Source organism: Danio rerio, chromosome 14 (genome assembly GCF_049306965.1).
Source record: "Danio rerio strain Tuebingen ecotype United States chromosome 14, GRCz12tu, whole genome shotgun sequence".
NCBI lineage: Eukaryota > Metazoa > Chordata > Actinopteri > Cypriniformes > Danionidae > Danio > Danio rerio.
Window position 1 is genome coordinate 40,493,164 of NC_133189.1, and position 17,119 is coordinate 40,510,282.

Below are 17,119 nucleotides of genomic sequence, written 5' to 3' on the forward strand. Positions count from 1 at the left end.
GAAGAAGGTTCTTTAGAGAACCACCAATGGGTTTTCTGCAACGTCACTGAAAAAAGGTCTTCAGTTGGAACCTTTGTTATTTTTTTATGGATAAATTAGTTTCTGACCAGTTTAGGAAACTTAGCTGGTCATACACATTAATAGTGTATTTAATACAGGTTCATTATGCTTCAATAACCCTGTCCACTAACCCACTCATTTTCATTCCTATGAAAAATGTTAAAAACATCCCAGTTTAAGCACATCCATGGAATTGTTAGGCAAGTAGTTGGTCACTTGAAGTAAATCTCCACAGAGACTAAACATATATAGCTTTACAAAGAGTTTGGTCCCTCAAAACCCAGCAAACCATTATTGAAGAAAACTCTTGAAAGTTGTAAAATATGATTTGGCAGATTTACATGGTGTGTGTCAAGTAAAAATTTTTATTATAACACATTACTTTGCTCCCCACTATTTAATCAAATTTCTGGTTGAGATTTCTAAACCAGAACATAATCTGTAGGTTAGCCAATGAGTACAAGTTACCACTATAAGCAAACCACTTTTGTTGACCTCTTAAATCCAGATTTTAATGGTGCAAATAAAACTACAACTAGCTAACTGGCTTCAGGATGCAGGCCCCGCAGGAGGAAGATGCCCGTGCGCACCTGCCTGTAAACAATGTTGTTTTGACATGTTCTTTACTTTAATACTGGCGTGAATCTGCAAAGCAATATTGATGGATTTTTAATAAAGAGAACAGCAAATGGGCAAAGCAACAGTACAATGTAGTCTTTTAGGTACATCAGGAGGGCATTAAACATTTTCATACGTGCCCTATTATTTGTATTATTGTGAGGGAAAATAATGTCACAATTTTTACAATTATTTTTAAATAAAATGTGTTTCAGTGTAACAGCTAGTTGATACCCACAAATCATAACAGGCATATTCAGAACAACAATTACTTGGTTACATATAAAAGAGACTTTTTTTTGAACCACAGTGAAGCCTCGAGTTATTATTTATACTTCATTGCAGTCCTTCTAAGGATATCATCCATTTTTTAACAATATCCTTTCAATCATTTAAAATATAACAACTCAGTATGATCACTTATTCATGTTTAATGTGTACTGATCAGAATGAGTTTATTTTCATATATATTATTTTGAATGAGTGCAGAAGATGATCACCAATATTTAAATTTTTCACAAAAATTTAAGCAATGTAGACATTTTACTTGAATTTTATTTATTTCCCATGCATTTACAATATCTCCTGTGAATTTAATTTGATGCAGACACCAACTGAGTTTATCCATGTATACCTATCCAAGTTTTGTGAGTATGTCTGCTGATGGGCTTATTGTAGGAATTGAAACATTAATAATTAAACTCGCTGAGACTCAATAGTGTGGGGACTCCAATAAAAGAAAATAATAATAAAAAAAACATCACAAATTCAAACACAAAGCTATACTCAATAGCCAGAAAAGGGGAAATGGTTTAATTGAAATCCTAATGAACATTACAGAACACATATAATTAATTGACAGCAGTTAAAATGCAAAAGCAGAAAAAAAGTCCAAAATTCATCAGGGGCTACCAAGCAACTGCAGAAGACTCATGAAACGTAATGAGAAAGTGACTGCAAAGTTTGGCAGGAATATTAATTTAAAACCTGATCCACTATTGCCACCTTGTGGTAACTTAACATCCAGGCTCAGATCTTTGAATAGGCAGTTAAGAAGGAGCCTGCCAGCACAACACAAGTTGCCAAAGCAAACAACAGCAAGTTTCCAATGCCCTGAGGAGATCAATCAGATGGTTAGAAAGACCTAATTAGATATTGATTAACTTTATCCTTTAGTACTATATTCTTTACTCGTATAATTTTTTATTTTGTCCAAACCTCTAGATAATGCATGTCATTTATAGTTGAAGGCAAAACTATTAGCCCTCCTGTGCAAGTCATTATGTTTAAAGATTTTCCCCAAGTGCTGTTTAATGTAAAAATTCTTTAACATAACTTATTAGAAATGAATTATTTTAACTTAACTATGATGTTAGCAAATGCAATTTTACAGGATACCAGTATTTAGGTTAATTTAGCGCAATTTAAAGGCTTAACTAAGTTAATTATACTGTATGGTTAAATCATTGGACAACAGTGCAACAGTGTTTTGTTCTGTAATCAATCAGATAAAAGATACATTTCTTAAGGGGACCACTAATATTGGCCTTAGTGTTTTGTAATACAAAAAATCACAGTGTTAATAAAAATTATAATTAGAGCCAAACTAAATGAAATAAAACTTTCTCCAGAAAGAAAATATAATCAGTTATACTGCAAAAAATATCGTTGCTCTGTTAAATATCACTTGCAAAAAATATAAATAAATAAATAAAAAAAACTCAAGGCGGCTAATAATGGTTTTCAATAGTACTGTATAATACAAATTGCTCAAAATAAAAACTACAAAACGTTAATAAAAGTTAAACGTGTATAACTAAAAAAACTCAGATAAATGTAAAAAATAGAATTCAAATTACTGCATGAATGCAAATAATTTTATGATACCTTGACCTCTTTAAATACCACACTTCCCCACAAAGCAGCTACTAAGGAATAACCCTGAAAGCAAGGAAAACACTGTCATCATCCACGATTAGCCAAGCAAAAATAGAACATGAAAGATTTTTTATGCCATACTGTACTTACAGCATTAGTTATAGGGAATGTGATCACTGCACCAAGGTAGTAATTTGCCATAAGCCAAGAATATGTGGCCAATCCCCACATCAGGCCACTTGAAAAACCTGCATGAAAGTCATAACATAAGTTAAAAATCAGCTCTACGATTCATCTGAAAGATAATAAGAAATACTGCCAGGGTTGTTAATGTTGTAAATTAGTCAACTATAAAAGCAACATCCTTCTTCCATGTTAGAATAAAGATGATGCAATGCATGAATTACCAGGTAAGATGGCTCTGGGATAGATCCGAGGCCTGTTTTTCATGACTGCACAGTAAGCGAGAAAATACACTGTGCTTGTGAGGAAAATTCCACTGTAATGGGCGAAGCAGTAGTCAATTTCTGTAATGGATGGCAAAATATGTTAAACATTTTACAGGCTATACATCACATTTGGCTGTAATACAATTGCATGCGAAAATTTATACATAAATACTGCACCATTTTGACTGGATCCAATGAACATGCTTGAATTATTTGTGGCGTGCAATTTCATATAAAAAACAGGCACAAATGCACTGCCATAAAGGACACCTGAAAATACTGCCAAGATGCAGCCACTGTAACGAAAGGAGAACATGTGAAACATAATGCCACAGAGTAAGCATAATAGAGAAATGAAAAGCATAAAAACATTTTAAAACAATATTAGTTAAACACCAACAAGTGACACTTTTACCAAATGTGGTGTGGTGAGTGTGAGATCATAATAAAGATTAATGCTAAACTGTGATATTGCATTGCAGATACACAGCCTCAGTTGGTTAAAAGAAAAATAAACTAAAAATGAAAGAATGGACTTGGATGAGATGAGGTAAATAAATATTATTTAAAAAAAAAACTAACAATGAGATACAAGCACAATATGACACAAAAACAGCAGCACTTTTATTATGCAACAGTTGACAACTTACAGTTATTCCAGTTGTGATCACATGGGGATTTTGTTAGAATGCTGTTCTGTACAGTCTAATAAAATTCACATTATATTTAAGCATATTTGGTGTTTCCCGATAAGAGGTTTTTATAAAACCAAAACAGAAACTGAAGGTGTATGATATTATTACACAGGACACTGTCCATGTCACCATTTAAAAACTATTTATTTTACTATTTATTACTATCTGTATTTGAACAGTCTGCAAAATATTTGGGATAATACACTATCTTACAAAAGTCTTGTTGTCTATCCAAGTTTTAGGAGCAGCAAATACTAACTTAAACTCTAGTTGATCATTTGGTATCAAAAATGGCTTATATGAAAGCAAAGGTCTCTAGATTACGCTTATTTTACCAAAATAAAATATGATCATGCCTTGGTTTTTAATTAAGACAGTAAAGTATGTGTTTAATTACAAAATTATTGTCATTAAACAGAAATAATGTACAGCAGGGGTGACCAACCCTGCTCCTAGAGATCTACCTTCCTGTTGAGTTCAGCTCCAACCCTGATGAAACACACCTAAACCAATTAATCAGGACCTGAACAGCTCTGGATAATTACAGGCAGGTGTGTTTGATTTTGGTTGCAACTGAAATCTCCAGGACAGTAGATCTTCAGGAGCAGGGTTGGTCACCCCTGATGTATAGTATAGAAAATAAAGGCAAAGGAAAGGTCATGATGATTCTTTGGATTCATCTTTAATGCCTCCTCCATCTTAACCCAGACATGCTCAGTAATGTTCATATCTGGTGACTGGGCTGGCCAATCCTGGAGCACCTTGACCTTTTCAGGAAATGATGAGGAGGCTGAAGTGTGAGAAGTGTTATCCTGCTGAAGAATTTGCCCACAGGTTGTAATTTAATGGGCAGCACAAATGTTTTGATACCTCAGGCTGTTGATGTTGCCATACACTCTGCAGATCTCTAGCATGCCCTCATATTGAGTGTAACCCCAAATCATGATTTTCCCTTCACCAAACTTGACTGATTTCTGTGAGAATATTGGGTCCATGCGAGTCCCAATAGGTCTTCTGCAGTATTTGTGATTGGGATGCAGCTCAACAGATGATTCATCAGAAAAATCTACCTTCTGCCACTTTTCCAAATAATCAACTAGAAGTCAAGTTATTATTTGTTGCACTTACAACTGGGATCATTGACAAGACTTTTTTCCGGTAGTGTAGATATACATATAAAACACTATTCTAGTGAGTTTGTGATGCCCACAACTAACCCCACCCTTCACAGTGACGTCACAAACTCTATTGAGTGCATTGTCTGACACTGCATCTCATCATGAGATATGCGGTCTCAGCTGGCAAATCTAAGTCTGCATCCAGATACTGTTAGAGGCCATTTTAATAGAAAAAAAATCTTACATGTTGTGTCTTTATATGCTGTAGGGTATAGAAGTGAAATTGCAAAATGTTTTGTAATTGTATATTAATGGGTTCATAGCATTTTACAACAACCTTCAAAATGACTGATTGTTTGACTGGAAGTTATTAGAAAAAAAACATTGACCACTAGGTGGCACTGCCAAAAAAGTTCCTTACAATGTTGTTCCTTCATGACATGGTTGTCAAACACACCAAGTTCAGCCTGAATACACTCAAGCATCGCAGAGATATAACTTTACATCCACTTTAGCATTTGTTTGCATGTTATTCAAGAGAAATTTAATATTTAAGATTATCTGCTTTAATAAGAGTTTGAAGATGCAAAAAAAATGCAATGAAATCGCTTTAAGTAAAAGAAAAACACTATTCACAGTCCTTACAGTTCAAAAGTGATACAAATACAACTTGTGCAACTTGACAGTTGTTGGCACTGGATGGATTGGTTTAGAGACTACACATTTTCTGTGGTTAACATGCAGACTGATCTCTATTTGTATGCCACATTTCACAACTCTTGCTATATATTTCCAGAATGGAGAAAGCAAAAGCACAGAAGAAAAGCCTTCAAACTCAGACTTTCCAGTGCAGCATTCATGAACAACTAGAGAAATGTCTGTAAAATGGAAATTGGCCATAAAGTTACTTACAACACTCTCTTGCTCTTCGGGGAAATTGTGTCCACCCATGAATCACTGGGACTTATGCTGTCTGGATCCAGCCTCTAAAGACATACATGTGTAAATGCGCGCACACTCACACACTGCAACTATTTGTGTATCCAAGAAAATTTTATTCTTAACCTAAAAAAAGCCTTAAACTTACCCTATCATCAATCAACAGAGGCATAAATTCAGTGGACGTGCGTTGATGACCATCACTTTTCACAAAGAAGAATATGATGGCACTAAAACAAGGACGCGATCGTGTTACATAAAAGCTGACCTTACACAATAAATAAAAGATAAGGATATTTTTATTCCATAAAATCAAATGGAACTGTGGCTCCAATACAATGCGACTTCAGGTCTTAGGTGAAGATTTATCCAGCCTTACACAGTATATTGCATTTTCAATTTCACAGGAACTTTTAGGCCAGTAGGACAGCCGAACTTTGATCTCAAAGGAACTTCATGAGGCGTAACTCATAAGTGAACTAGAAATATTTTCAAGATGGAGTTAGTAAAAGGCTTCCCACAGCATTTTGTTACAATCCAGCACTTGAATATTGCTTATAAAAAAGTAGTACTTCAGACTGCACTACCAGTGTCACTTAACAGAAATACAAAACTAAAAACTGTAAATGCAAAGGTTTTACATCCTCCATCATGAAAAAGTGCATGTTATCGTTACACTATTCCCCCCATGTTTAGCTACCCTTGGTTTTTCTCTATATATTTTCCCATGTCTTGAATTTTGTTTGCCTTTCTATAAGCATGTTAGATTTTTCTTCTGCTCGCATGCAAACCATGATCTCACATATTGACCCATATTTGCTACATTAGCCATGACCCAAATTGGTCAAACCGAAAATTGACTGATAAATTTAAGAATAATTCTTAGTGTTTACAATTGCACACATAAATGCAAAATAATAAATAAAAATAATTAAAAAATATAAAAATTTCCCAGTACCTTAGAAGACAAAGACCAGCACCACAGTAATTGAGCAAAGGCTTTGATACTTCTTCTGGATGCAGTCCAAACCAGCCAAACCTTGAAATAAATGACTTGAATGAGACTTTAATAAATAATAATAACAAATAAATGTATCTATTAATACTTTAATATTTTGAAAAGGGGCAACCACAATGCGATGAAAATGTGCCCACCAGCTCATCTTCAGGGTGAGAAATGAGAGTTTGAGCGGGATCAAAAATGATGGTTTACTCACAGTGTCGTGCAAAAGAGTTTATTTACACTGCCAAAAACTCTGAAGGTATATACAAATGCAAAATAAAACAAAAATTCAAAAAGTACCAAAGAAACAACAAACAGGAAGTAAATCTGAAAAATATACTCCAAATATATCTACAAAAATAAGCGCAGCAGGTATCCACAATATATACGAGTTTGCTTTTTTACGAAGTCGATGCAAGTGTGCTACTGCAGAGCCACAACCAGACTCATATATTGTGGATACTTGTTGTTATTATTTTTGTAGATATATTTAGAGTATATTTTCCGGATTTATTTTCCTGTTTATTGTTTCTTTGGTACTTTTTTGATTTTTGTTTGTTTTTTTGCATTTGTTTATACCTTCACTGAGGATAGACTTTTTGGCACTATAAATAAACAACACCTTGCACAAAAGCGATTTGCGAATAAACCATATTTTTTCTAATCCCTCACAAACTCGCATACCCCTGAAGATGAGCTGGTGAGCTCGTTTCCATCATACTCTAATTACATTGTATTTTGTACAAAGACAGATTCTGATTTGTTAGTTTAATCTTGTTTTAATATAAAATAGATATTAAAAATATTACATTTTAGTTCTTTTAATGGTTACTCTGTGAAATAGTTTAGTTAACAAATGCAAAATAAACAATCATATATATATATATATATATATATATATATATATATATATATATATATATATATATATATATATATATATATATATATATTTTAACCAATAAAGAAAATACTCCCAAGAAAAAGTATGACTAAAGTATGAGCTAAATTAAAATTTTCTTAAGATTCTAAAAATAACTGATGTCAAAATTACATTTACTACTTACTGCCACATTTTTAACTGCTCAACCTATTCTCTAGATAAAGGGGTGCCCAAACTTTTTCTTATAAAGGGCCAAAAACCAAACTTGATTGAGGGCAGTGGTTCAAAGTTAAATAAACCAAACCATAAATTTGCCATGGGTAATTTCAAATTTATTTGAATATTATTTAAAAATAACTAGCTTTAAAACATATTAAATAATTATGCAGCATCATTTTTATGCTTTGTAAGAAACATAGTAAAAACATTTTAAAAATCCCATTTATAACATAATGGAGTTCAATGCTCAATACACTAGTCGAGCTGGTCCTGCCTTTGCCTTGATTTGCTCACCCGTGTCTTGTACATGTCAAGTCACAGTTTTTAGATTTTATTAGTGGGATTCATTTACATTTAAATGTAACATTTAATCTTTGTTGAATTTTGTAGCTCCTCAATTAAACAAAATGTTATATTCAATTTGAAATGACAGTCTGTCAAAAGTATTCACCCCCAACCAACTCCCCATCATTTTCCCTTTCAGTTAGGATGGCCAGCATAGGCCATTTTTGGCCACCTCTGCTCTAAATGCTTGTGTCACTGCTCAAATCTTGTGAACTAGCCTGAACCACAATATAAATGCATCCTTACACCAAGAAATTCAACACATCCCAGTTTAAACACCTTGTGTCAAAACATCGAGACAGTTTACCTTGAGCTTGCCCATCCAATTAGCAATGCACTGGATCCCCAAAGCAAAATCCCAAGTCCAAGTCCAATAAACTTAACTACTGGGACAGCGCTTACATGTCCTGAGAAGAAAAACTTACATAAATAACATCTATATAACTTAAAGGCTTTATAATAAGCTTACCTGTGGCCCAAAGTGCTCCTCCAAGCATAGCAGCGGGATGAGCTTTGGATGGGTGAAACAATGTGTCAACAACCAGTCCAACAAACCATATACCCGAAGCGCAAATCCACTGGAAAAACATTCCTGGAAAGACAACACATTTTGAGTCAAAAGTAATGGCTTGAAGGATAAAATAGTACAGTTAATGACTTTACCATCGCCGGTCTCTATTCTTTTCATAGGAACAAAATAGCTTCCATACAACAGCACTGCAAACGCACAGGTCACATAGCCATAGGTGGTTTCTGCACTGTTCTGCACTTTATTGTAGGGCAACGCAGCATCATCACCAGAAGGCTCTATAAAACAAAACCAGTGCTAACATGTGTAGCATTTCTGCTAAAATACATTCAATTAGCATTAAGTGCATAATATTAACTATCTACAACAGTGAGGCTACGACAACTTCCAAGTTCACACCTAGAAGTGTTGTCAGTCAAGAATTTAATTTAGATGAGTAAGTTCATGCTTCTTTTACCTTCAACTGCCAATGTGCAACAGCTCCTTACAAGCAAAAGCACAATTACAGCCAGAAAAGCCATCTCAGTGTCTTATACTCGCGGATAAACACTACATTTGTTGTAGAGGCAAAGCAGTCAGGTTTGAAAAGCAGGTGTCAGTAATTAGTGTTGCTTTTCAGATTGACCGTAGTTTCCAGAGTCTTCCATAAGATGGCGGTCACGTTCCGATTTGTTTTGATTCCGCTGCGAAGAAGAATGACTGTTAGCCAATCAGATGACGCTTGGCCAACATCCCAAATTCTGTTTATAGAAGAGTAGGAAAGAAATATCAACAACAAAAGCGCTCTTCTGAACCTAGATTAAAAACAGTAGACAGTTGGTTAATAGTCCGTACGTAATGTCTCTTCGAATGTTAGATTGGCTTTAATATGCAGAATTGTAAATGACAAGATATTAGTAGCACACTAGTATACAGTTAACATTTCTGACTGGGATAACGTCAATATTTTTTATGTAACGTTGCTGTATAATTATGACCTTGACACCAATATTTCTGTTTTGTTTCAGCACTAACGTTAGTAGAAAGATTCACTGTGAAGTGTATGGTTGCTATGGAAACTGAGGGTAAGGTAAGGGCATTCATATATTATTATAACAATTATTGTAGTTCATGTAGTAGCAGTATACCCTGCAAAAGTTTGGGATCATTAAGTAAGATTTAGATGGTTTTAAAATAATCTCTGATGGTTAAGCAAGGTTGCATAAATTTTATCTGAAACAACAGTATATTATTAGGAAAGATTACTAGTTTATACAACTGAATGATCATTTAGATCTATAAAAATAAACTAAGGTGGTTCTCAGGAAACATTTCTTTCTTATTTTTGTATTATTTTGAACATATATTAACATTTTTTTCTATCTAATAGAGCAAATGTGTTATTGTATGAAAAAAAAACTTGACTCAGGCCCCTAGAGAGGGAGCATTTGGGTGGTTCAGAAGACCCACCCCTCTCTGACAAAAGTCCAGAATTTGTTCCATACATGAGCTCGTTTGTACTTTTTTGACTGCTATGCCATCATAAATAGTATAACCCATCTAAAAAGTCTTTAAGACCAAGCGGAATCCTAGTGTCACGTAGATTCTAATCCACGTAAGGATTCTAAATAATCTAAAAGTGTGGTTATGATGGCCATCCATCAAGCTGATTAAGCTAAAATTAATGTTTAAAATGTAACCTAAATGTAACCCACTGAACCTAAATTCAGTATTTAAATCTCATACTTAAACAGAAAATGAGATGAATAACTGCAAAAAGGTCCACTTTTTGGAGAAAATAGAACCATTTCTTTTATCAGTCTGACTATGGGCCTGTGACTACTGGTTTTCTGACAAAAATATTATCGGAAGTAATATTATGTAATCAATGCCAGTAACAAAATTGAGATTTTATTATTTACAGTAAAACAGTAAAAAAAAAAAGTACTTTTAAAACACCTGAAACTGTCAAGTGCCTAGCTCCAAATGTTCTGATTGTTTTTTAAGGTGATCAAGTGTAAGGCAGCAGTGGCTTGGGAACCAGGAAAACCACTATCCATTGAGAAAGTAGAGGTCGCCCCTCCCAAGGCACATGAAGTACGGATCAAGGTAAATCTGTTACATTGTAATTGTCATGCTAGATTGGGTACAGTGTAAATTTAGACTTGCTTTTATCTAAAAACAACTTAAGCCAGAAGTATGTGGTTATGAGCTATATGCTTTTAAATGATCTAATTATTATTATTTTATTGTGATTTAATTGATGTAGTATTATTTTATTTCACCTGGCAATGACTAATTTTTATTAACTTTTATTAAGATTGCAGCATCTGGCGTCTGTCACTCAGATTGGGCTTACCTGTATGATATTGCTAAAATGAAGCCACGGCCGTTTCCTTTGGTTTTGGGGCACGAAGGGGCAGGAGTGGTGGAGAGTGTTGGTCCAGGTGTCACAAAGGTGTCTATAGGTAAAAGCCAACTTCTAATATAAACAACTTCAGATGAAGAGTTTACATTTAAATAAAAACAGATTACAGACTTAAGTTACTTACAGAATAAAAATTGTTCATATAATTGTGTATGTTTTCATAAAATGTACGGCCCATTTTAATGTTTGCAACTAATTAAACTGACAAAAAGTGATTCTTAAAAATAGTTTTGGCATGCTGATCTGTACTTAAAAAATATATTTTAAAAATATTGAACATTTTTAAATTTTGAAAATAGTGTATGAAAATACATTTCTTATTTTACTATTAAAATAAATAAAAAATACATCATTTTTTAAAATAGTCATTATTTTTTTCCTCATAAAAATGCATTTTAACATTATTAAATAAGCTTAAAATATGTGTTAAACTTTTGTTGTTTTGATGCTTGAAATGTCTTTTTCATTTTTTTGCCGTTCTTTGCTTCCATGATTCATATTAATATGTGAAAAATCCAGTATGTGACCTGCATTAATTCCAAATATCTCCATCTGAAGGAGATAAAGTGATTCCTCTGTTCCTGCCACAGTGTGGACAATGTGAACGCTGTCAGAGTCCAAAGACCAACCTCTGCACCAAAAACTGGTTAGAATAAAAAATGAATAAATTAAAAAGCACTTGTCTAAGAGTTAGTTTTTTTTACATTTAATTTTGAATAGAGACTAACTGCTGTTAATTAGAACTAGTATGAATATTTATAATGATTCAATGTCATTTCTGTGTTTATGTGACTATGCATTTTCTATTAGTTAATCAGTCATGATGTTATTTAGCAACTCTGAATTATCATTTTTCTATGCATGACATCCATTAGTATTTCCTCTGCCTTTCAGGGAGAAAACTCAACAAGGTGTTCTTGCTGATGGCACCAGCAGGATCACCTGTAAGAATCAGCAGGTTCATCAGTTTATTGGTATCAGCACTTTCTCTGAATATACGGTTGTGCCAGAGGACAATGTGACCAAGATTCACCCAGACGCTCCACTGGACAGAGTGTGTTTGCTGGGCTGTGGAGTTTCTACAGGATATGGGGCAGCAGTGAACACAGGCAAAGTGTGTATGATATGTGATTTCAATTGGCATAATGACAAAAAGACAAAAAAATAACATCCTATTATCCAGTAGCAGATCTTGTATCATGTGTGATATTGTTTGGCTTTGTCTTTGCCAGGTGGAATCTGGCTCCACATGTGCAGTGTTTGGTTTGGGAGCTGTGGGACTGGCAGCTGTCATGGGCTGCAAAGCTGCCGGTGCCTCCAGAATCATCGCTGTTGACATCAACTCAGACAAGTTTGAGATCGGTAAGACATTTGGAGCGACTGAGTTTGTGAACCCCAAAGACCACAGTAAATCCATTCAAGAGGTGCTGAGGGAGCTGACCAATGGTGGCGTTGATTATGCTCTTGAGTGTGTCGGCGATGTGGCGGTTATGGTAAGTTATGCAAGTTTTGTAGAGCTGTCAAATTGTCAAGTAGAAGAAATTCATCGATTGTTTTCCATTGAGCAGCGGGCAGCTGTGGAAGCATGCAGTCCTGCAGGGGGAGTCTGCGTGATTGTGGGCTGGATTGAGGTGGAGGAACTTTCTCTTGCCCCACTGGATATCCTGCTGGGAAGAACTCTGAAGGGCACTTATTTTGGAGGTAAATGGCAAGATTGGTTTAAGGCAACTATGGATGCTGTTTGAAAAGTAAATGTGAGAAATTAAAGTGGCAGTTCAACCGAAACTGAAAATTCTGTCATCATTTCTTCACCCTTTACGTGTTCAAAACCTGTTTGACTTTCGTTCATTTCCATTGAAAGCTGGAAACCTATAACTATTGACTTCCAATGTATTTGATTTTCTTACTATGGAATTCAATGATTACAGGTTTTCTGCTTACTTCAAAATGTCTTCTTTTGTGTTCAACAGAATAAAGAAACTCATAAAGGTTTGTAGTCACCTGAGGGGGATTTAATAAGTAAATTTTTAGTTTTGGGTGAACTATACCTTTAAAGAGGCCATGTGTATCAATTAAAGGATCACAGATCACAGCATCTTCAATAACTAAAGGCTTTTTTTGGAGTCCTTATACAGTATAACCCATTATCAAGACCAGTTACACTCATATAAATGTGTCCAAAGCCCATGATCTTAGGAGAAGCTGCAAATAAATCTTACAAAGGAAAATAAATCACCCACTTTGACCCATGATTGCTCTTATCTTTTATGAAATACAAGCTCACAAAAAGAGGCCTCCAACATAAAAGCAACATATCTTCTCATATCAGTTATTGGTCACATTACTGCAAAAAGCTCATAGTTAATAGTTTTATTTGGGGAAAAAAAGGTGAAAATCAATGGATTTAGGAAATTGCTTTGTCTTCTATTACAGTTTTTGCAACACAAACCTTTGTTAAGATCTCAGAAAATTTAGTTTAAGGCTTCATTTAATGTTCATAAACTCATTTGTTTCACATATTAAACATTCTTTGCTGCACCATTATTTTCAGTTTGTCTAAAATGCTGTCATTGAATTCTGGTTTCAATAAAGCCCCTCTTTCATAAAAAAATCTCAGTGCTCTGATTGGCCAAGCACGTCAAGACAAGCATACGTCAGAAATGTATTGCCTCTTACCATAATTGCCAGATTGTTTCCAAGGATGCTATTTTAGACAGGCTGTTTTTTAAACAGAAATAGTTAATAATGTGCCTGTTTTACCATTACTCGAGTCCAATTTATGTTGATCGATTGAAACCAGTTGTACTGTCAAATGACTCAAACTAGAGTTTCACAGTTTGATCGATGCATTTTAGGCTTGATCAGTGTTCTCTGATGGACAGGAAAATAAATCCCTTATGTGTGAGACTGCAAGCTGTTTGTCTTTGCAGATCTTATACATGCACAAACAGATGCATTACACACTAGAGGAAAAGAAAAACATTACAAAGCATCAAATGCCTTCTTTAAAGTAATTACCTCGCTCATTTGATTGACAGGCTGGAAGAGTGTTGAAGCTGTGCCCAGACTGGTTCAAGACTATTTGAGCCGAAAGATTCTCTTGGATGAGTTTGTGACACACAGACTGGCTCTAGATCAGATTAACCAGGCATTTGATCTCATCATGAGTGGGAAAAGGTTTGTTTTTATGCATCTACTGTACTTATGAACAAAATCCTTGATTTGTATTGTGATATCAAAAAGATTTCATTACCTTAATGTTTTACTTTTACTCATTTTATAGCACACTGTTGTGTTCACCATATTCATATTTTCAGTAATTATCATTTCTTGCAGTACATATGATATTGCAGTATTGTGCTCAAGTAGTGACATTTTCATATTGTGACTGGCATCGGGTTAGTTAAAAAATGTAATTAATATTAATTATTCACTAAAATATATGGAAACGTGTAGTCAATTGGTAAGAGCCAATGTATATTAGCTGGCCACTTTAATTGGTACACCTGTCCAACTGCTAGTTAATGCAAATTTCTAATCAGCCAATCACATGGCAGTAACTCAATGCATTGATGGATATGGACATGGTCAAGACGATCTGCTGCAGTTCAAACCGAGCATCAGAATGTGGAAGAAAGGTGATTTAAGTGACTTTGAACATGGCATGGTTGTTGGTGCCAGACAGGCTGGTCTGAGTATTTCAGAAACTGCTGATCTTCTGGGATTTTTCATGCACAACCAGATTTACAAAGAATGGTCTAAAAAAGGAAAATATCCAGTGAGCGGCAGTTCTGTGGGCGCAAATGCCTTGTTGATGCCAGAGGTCAGAGGAGAATAAGCAGATTGGTTAAAGCTGAGGGAAAAAAATAACCCCTCGTTACAACCGAGGTATGTAGACGAGCATCTCTGAACACACAACACGTCGAACCTTGAGGCAGATTAGCTACAGCACCAGAAGATCACACCGTGGGCTACTCTTGTCAGCTAAGAACAGGAAACCGAGGCTACATTTTGCACAGGCTCACCAAAATTGGACAATAGTAGATTGGAAAAACGTTTCCTGGTCTGAGTCTCGATTTCTGCTGCAACATTCAGATGGTAGGGTCAGAATATGGCATCAACAACATAAAAGCATTGATCCATCCTGCCTTGTATCAACGGTTCAGGCTGGTAGTGGTAGTGTAATGGTGTGGGAGATATTTTCTTGGCACCCTTTGGGCCCCTTTAGTACTTACTGAGCATCGTGTCAACGCCACAGCCTACCTGAGTATTGCTGCTGACCATGTTCACCCCTTTATGACCACAGTGTACCGATCTTCTGATGGCTACTTCCAGCAGGATAATGCGCCATGTCATAAAGCAGGGATCACCAAACTTGTTCCTGGAGGTCCGGTATCCTGCAGATTTTAGCTCCAACCCTAATCAAACACACCAAAACAAGCTAATCAAGGTCTCACTTAGTATACTTGAAACATCCAGGCAAGTGTGTTAAGGCAAGTTGGAGCTAAACCCTGCAGGGCACCAGACCTCCAGGAACAAGATTGGTGACCCCTGTCATAAAGCATGAATCATCTCAGACTAGTTTCTTGAACATGACAATGAGTTCACTGTGTTCGAATGGCCTCCACAATAACCAGGTCTCAATTCAATAGAACACCTTTGGGATGTGGTGGAAAGGGAGATTCACATCATGGATGTGCAGCCAACAAACCTGCAGCAACTGCAGGATGCTATTATGTCAATATGGACAAAAATCTCTTAGGAATATTTCCAGTACCTTGTTGAATCGAAGGATCAAAAGGTGTTCTGAAGGCAAAAAGGTGGTCCAACCCGGTAAAAGTAAGGTGTACCTAATAAAGTGGCCAGGGAGTGTATATGTTGACTAAATGATTGAAGAATTAATATGACAAGATAAAGAAATTGCAAGATACACTAATGAAGCATTCAAAATACTTTTGTTTATTGTGGGATATTTCATTTCATGCCAACTTTAAGTGATAAATCGATAAACCTTTATAATATGGGACACATGGTTCATTTTAATGCACTTTGAGTTAACATAAATGAAGTAACATTGTGTTTTTTAATTTAATATAAATAAAGATGAATAAATACTGTAATGTATTGTAAGTTATAAACAGTTATCATTAACTCTCCATGTGGTGTATTGTAAAGTGTTACAGATAAATCTATGATAAAAACCATGTCATCATTCATAATACAATTTAAATCAAATAATAAAAAGCCTGAGCAATAAGTGCAAAATGTATTATTAAACTTTTATGTAACTTGATTTCTCTCTCTCTTTCTTTTTTTATAGCATTCGGACAGTGATTGAGATGTGATATTCCCAAAATCCTTCTAACAGACCGCACAATATCAGTGGTTTTGATGTGTTTCTCCTTTGCCTCTCTATGGCCTAAATTTGTAATATAGTTTAAAAATGAGTTTTGCTGGGTTGACACAGTAACAGCCATTATCAGACTACAATAAAAGACGCTTTTGCAATATTTACAAAGGAAAAGAGATTGGCAGGCTCATGCTTAGACAATGATTACCCACCTACCTGCTAATGCAAAGTTCCCTTTTAAGTTCCTGTATGTATAGTATCTGTACATTTATAGACAGAAAGGAAAAGTCATTCATATTTAGGGCACTGATTGTTCTTTTAGGCCATATTTTCAAAGAGCACATCTGTTCTGATCGGAGACTGTTCTACATAATAAAGCCGAAGTTGATTTTTTTTTCTTATCAGTATGCACTCTTTATGTCTTATTTTCTTCAGTTTACTTTACTTATATACGTAACAGGAGTACCTTTTTTGTGTGTGTTCCATGTGACACAGGGGCTATGTTTATATTACACTATGCATCCAAATAATCTCTTTGTTATCGGATTGAAAATACTTTTTCAATAAACATCATACAACATCATAAATCAATCAGATTGAGCTTGATCTGAATTAAATTTCAATTT

At 35.0% G+C, this 17,119-nt stretch overlaps 2 protein-coding genes across 9 annotated transcripts; one reads left to right on the forward strand and one right to left on the reverse strand.

The window, feature by feature from the left end:
- Positions 1-1,470: 1,470 nt before the first annotated feature.
- Positions 1,471-9,324, reverse strand: tmem144b (transmembrane protein 144b). 3 transcript variants are annotated; one of them, NM_001005983.1, is given in 12 exon segments: positions 1,471-1,791; positions 2,566-2,619; positions 2,707-2,804; positions 2,964-3,083; positions 3,183-3,301; positions 5,731-5,804; positions 5,906-5,987; positions 6,716-6,796; positions 8,515-8,614; positions 8,677-8,799; positions 8,871-9,014; positions 9,194-9,324. In NM_001005983.1, coding segments are annotated over 12 exon segments (1,143 nt in total). In that variant the 5' UTR covers positions 9,258-9,324; the 3' UTR covers positions 1,471-1,707.
- An 88-nt stretch (positions 9,325-9,412) lies between these two features.
- Positions 9,413-16,900, forward strand: adh5l (alcohol dehydrogenase 5-like). 6 transcript variants are annotated; one of them, XM_073921258.1, is made up of 10 exons: positions 9,413-9,566; positions 9,744-9,800; positions 10,723-10,824; positions 11,036-11,183; positions 11,702-11,789; positions 12,038-12,257; positions 12,376-12,636; positions 12,712-12,844; positions 14,182-14,320; positions 16,464-16,900. In XM_073921258.1, the coding sequence occupies exons 4-10, from the start codon at positions 11,093-11,095 to the stop codon at positions 16,486-16,488; spliced, it is 957 nt and encodes a 318-aa protein (XP_073777359.1). In that variant the 5' UTR covers positions 9,413-9,566; positions 9,744-9,800; positions 10,723-10,824; positions 11,036-11,092; the 3' UTR covers positions 16,489-16,900.
- Positions 16,901-17,119: the final 219 nt, after the last annotated feature.

Bases quoted from the DNA above. Each gene is read 5' to 3' on its own strand.
- adh5l (XM_021480988.3), top strand. From the start codon at position 9,779: ATGGTTGCTATGGAAACTGAGGGTAAG. The intron at 9,806-10,722 runs GTAAGGGCATTC...TTGTTTTTTAAG, and splicing joins CTATGGAAACTGAGGGTAAG to GTGATCAAGTGTAAGGCAGC. The intron at 14,321-16,463 runs GTTTGTTTTTAT...CTTTTTTTATAG, and splicing joins CTCATCATGAGTGGGAAAAG to CATTCGGACAGTGATTGAGA.
- tmem144b (XM_073921359.1), bottom strand. From the start codon at position 9,257: ATGGCTTTTCTGGCTGTAATTGTGCTTTTGCTTGTAAGGAGCTGTTGC. The intron at 8,615-8,676 runs GTAAGCTTATTA...TTTTCTTCTCAG, and splicing joins AGGAGCACTTTGGGCCACAG to GACATGTAAGCGCTGTCCCA. The intron at 1,792-2,565 runs GTATCATAAAAT...TGATCTCCTCAG, and splicing joins TGGTATTTAAAGAGGTCAAG to GGCATTGGAAACTTGCTGTT.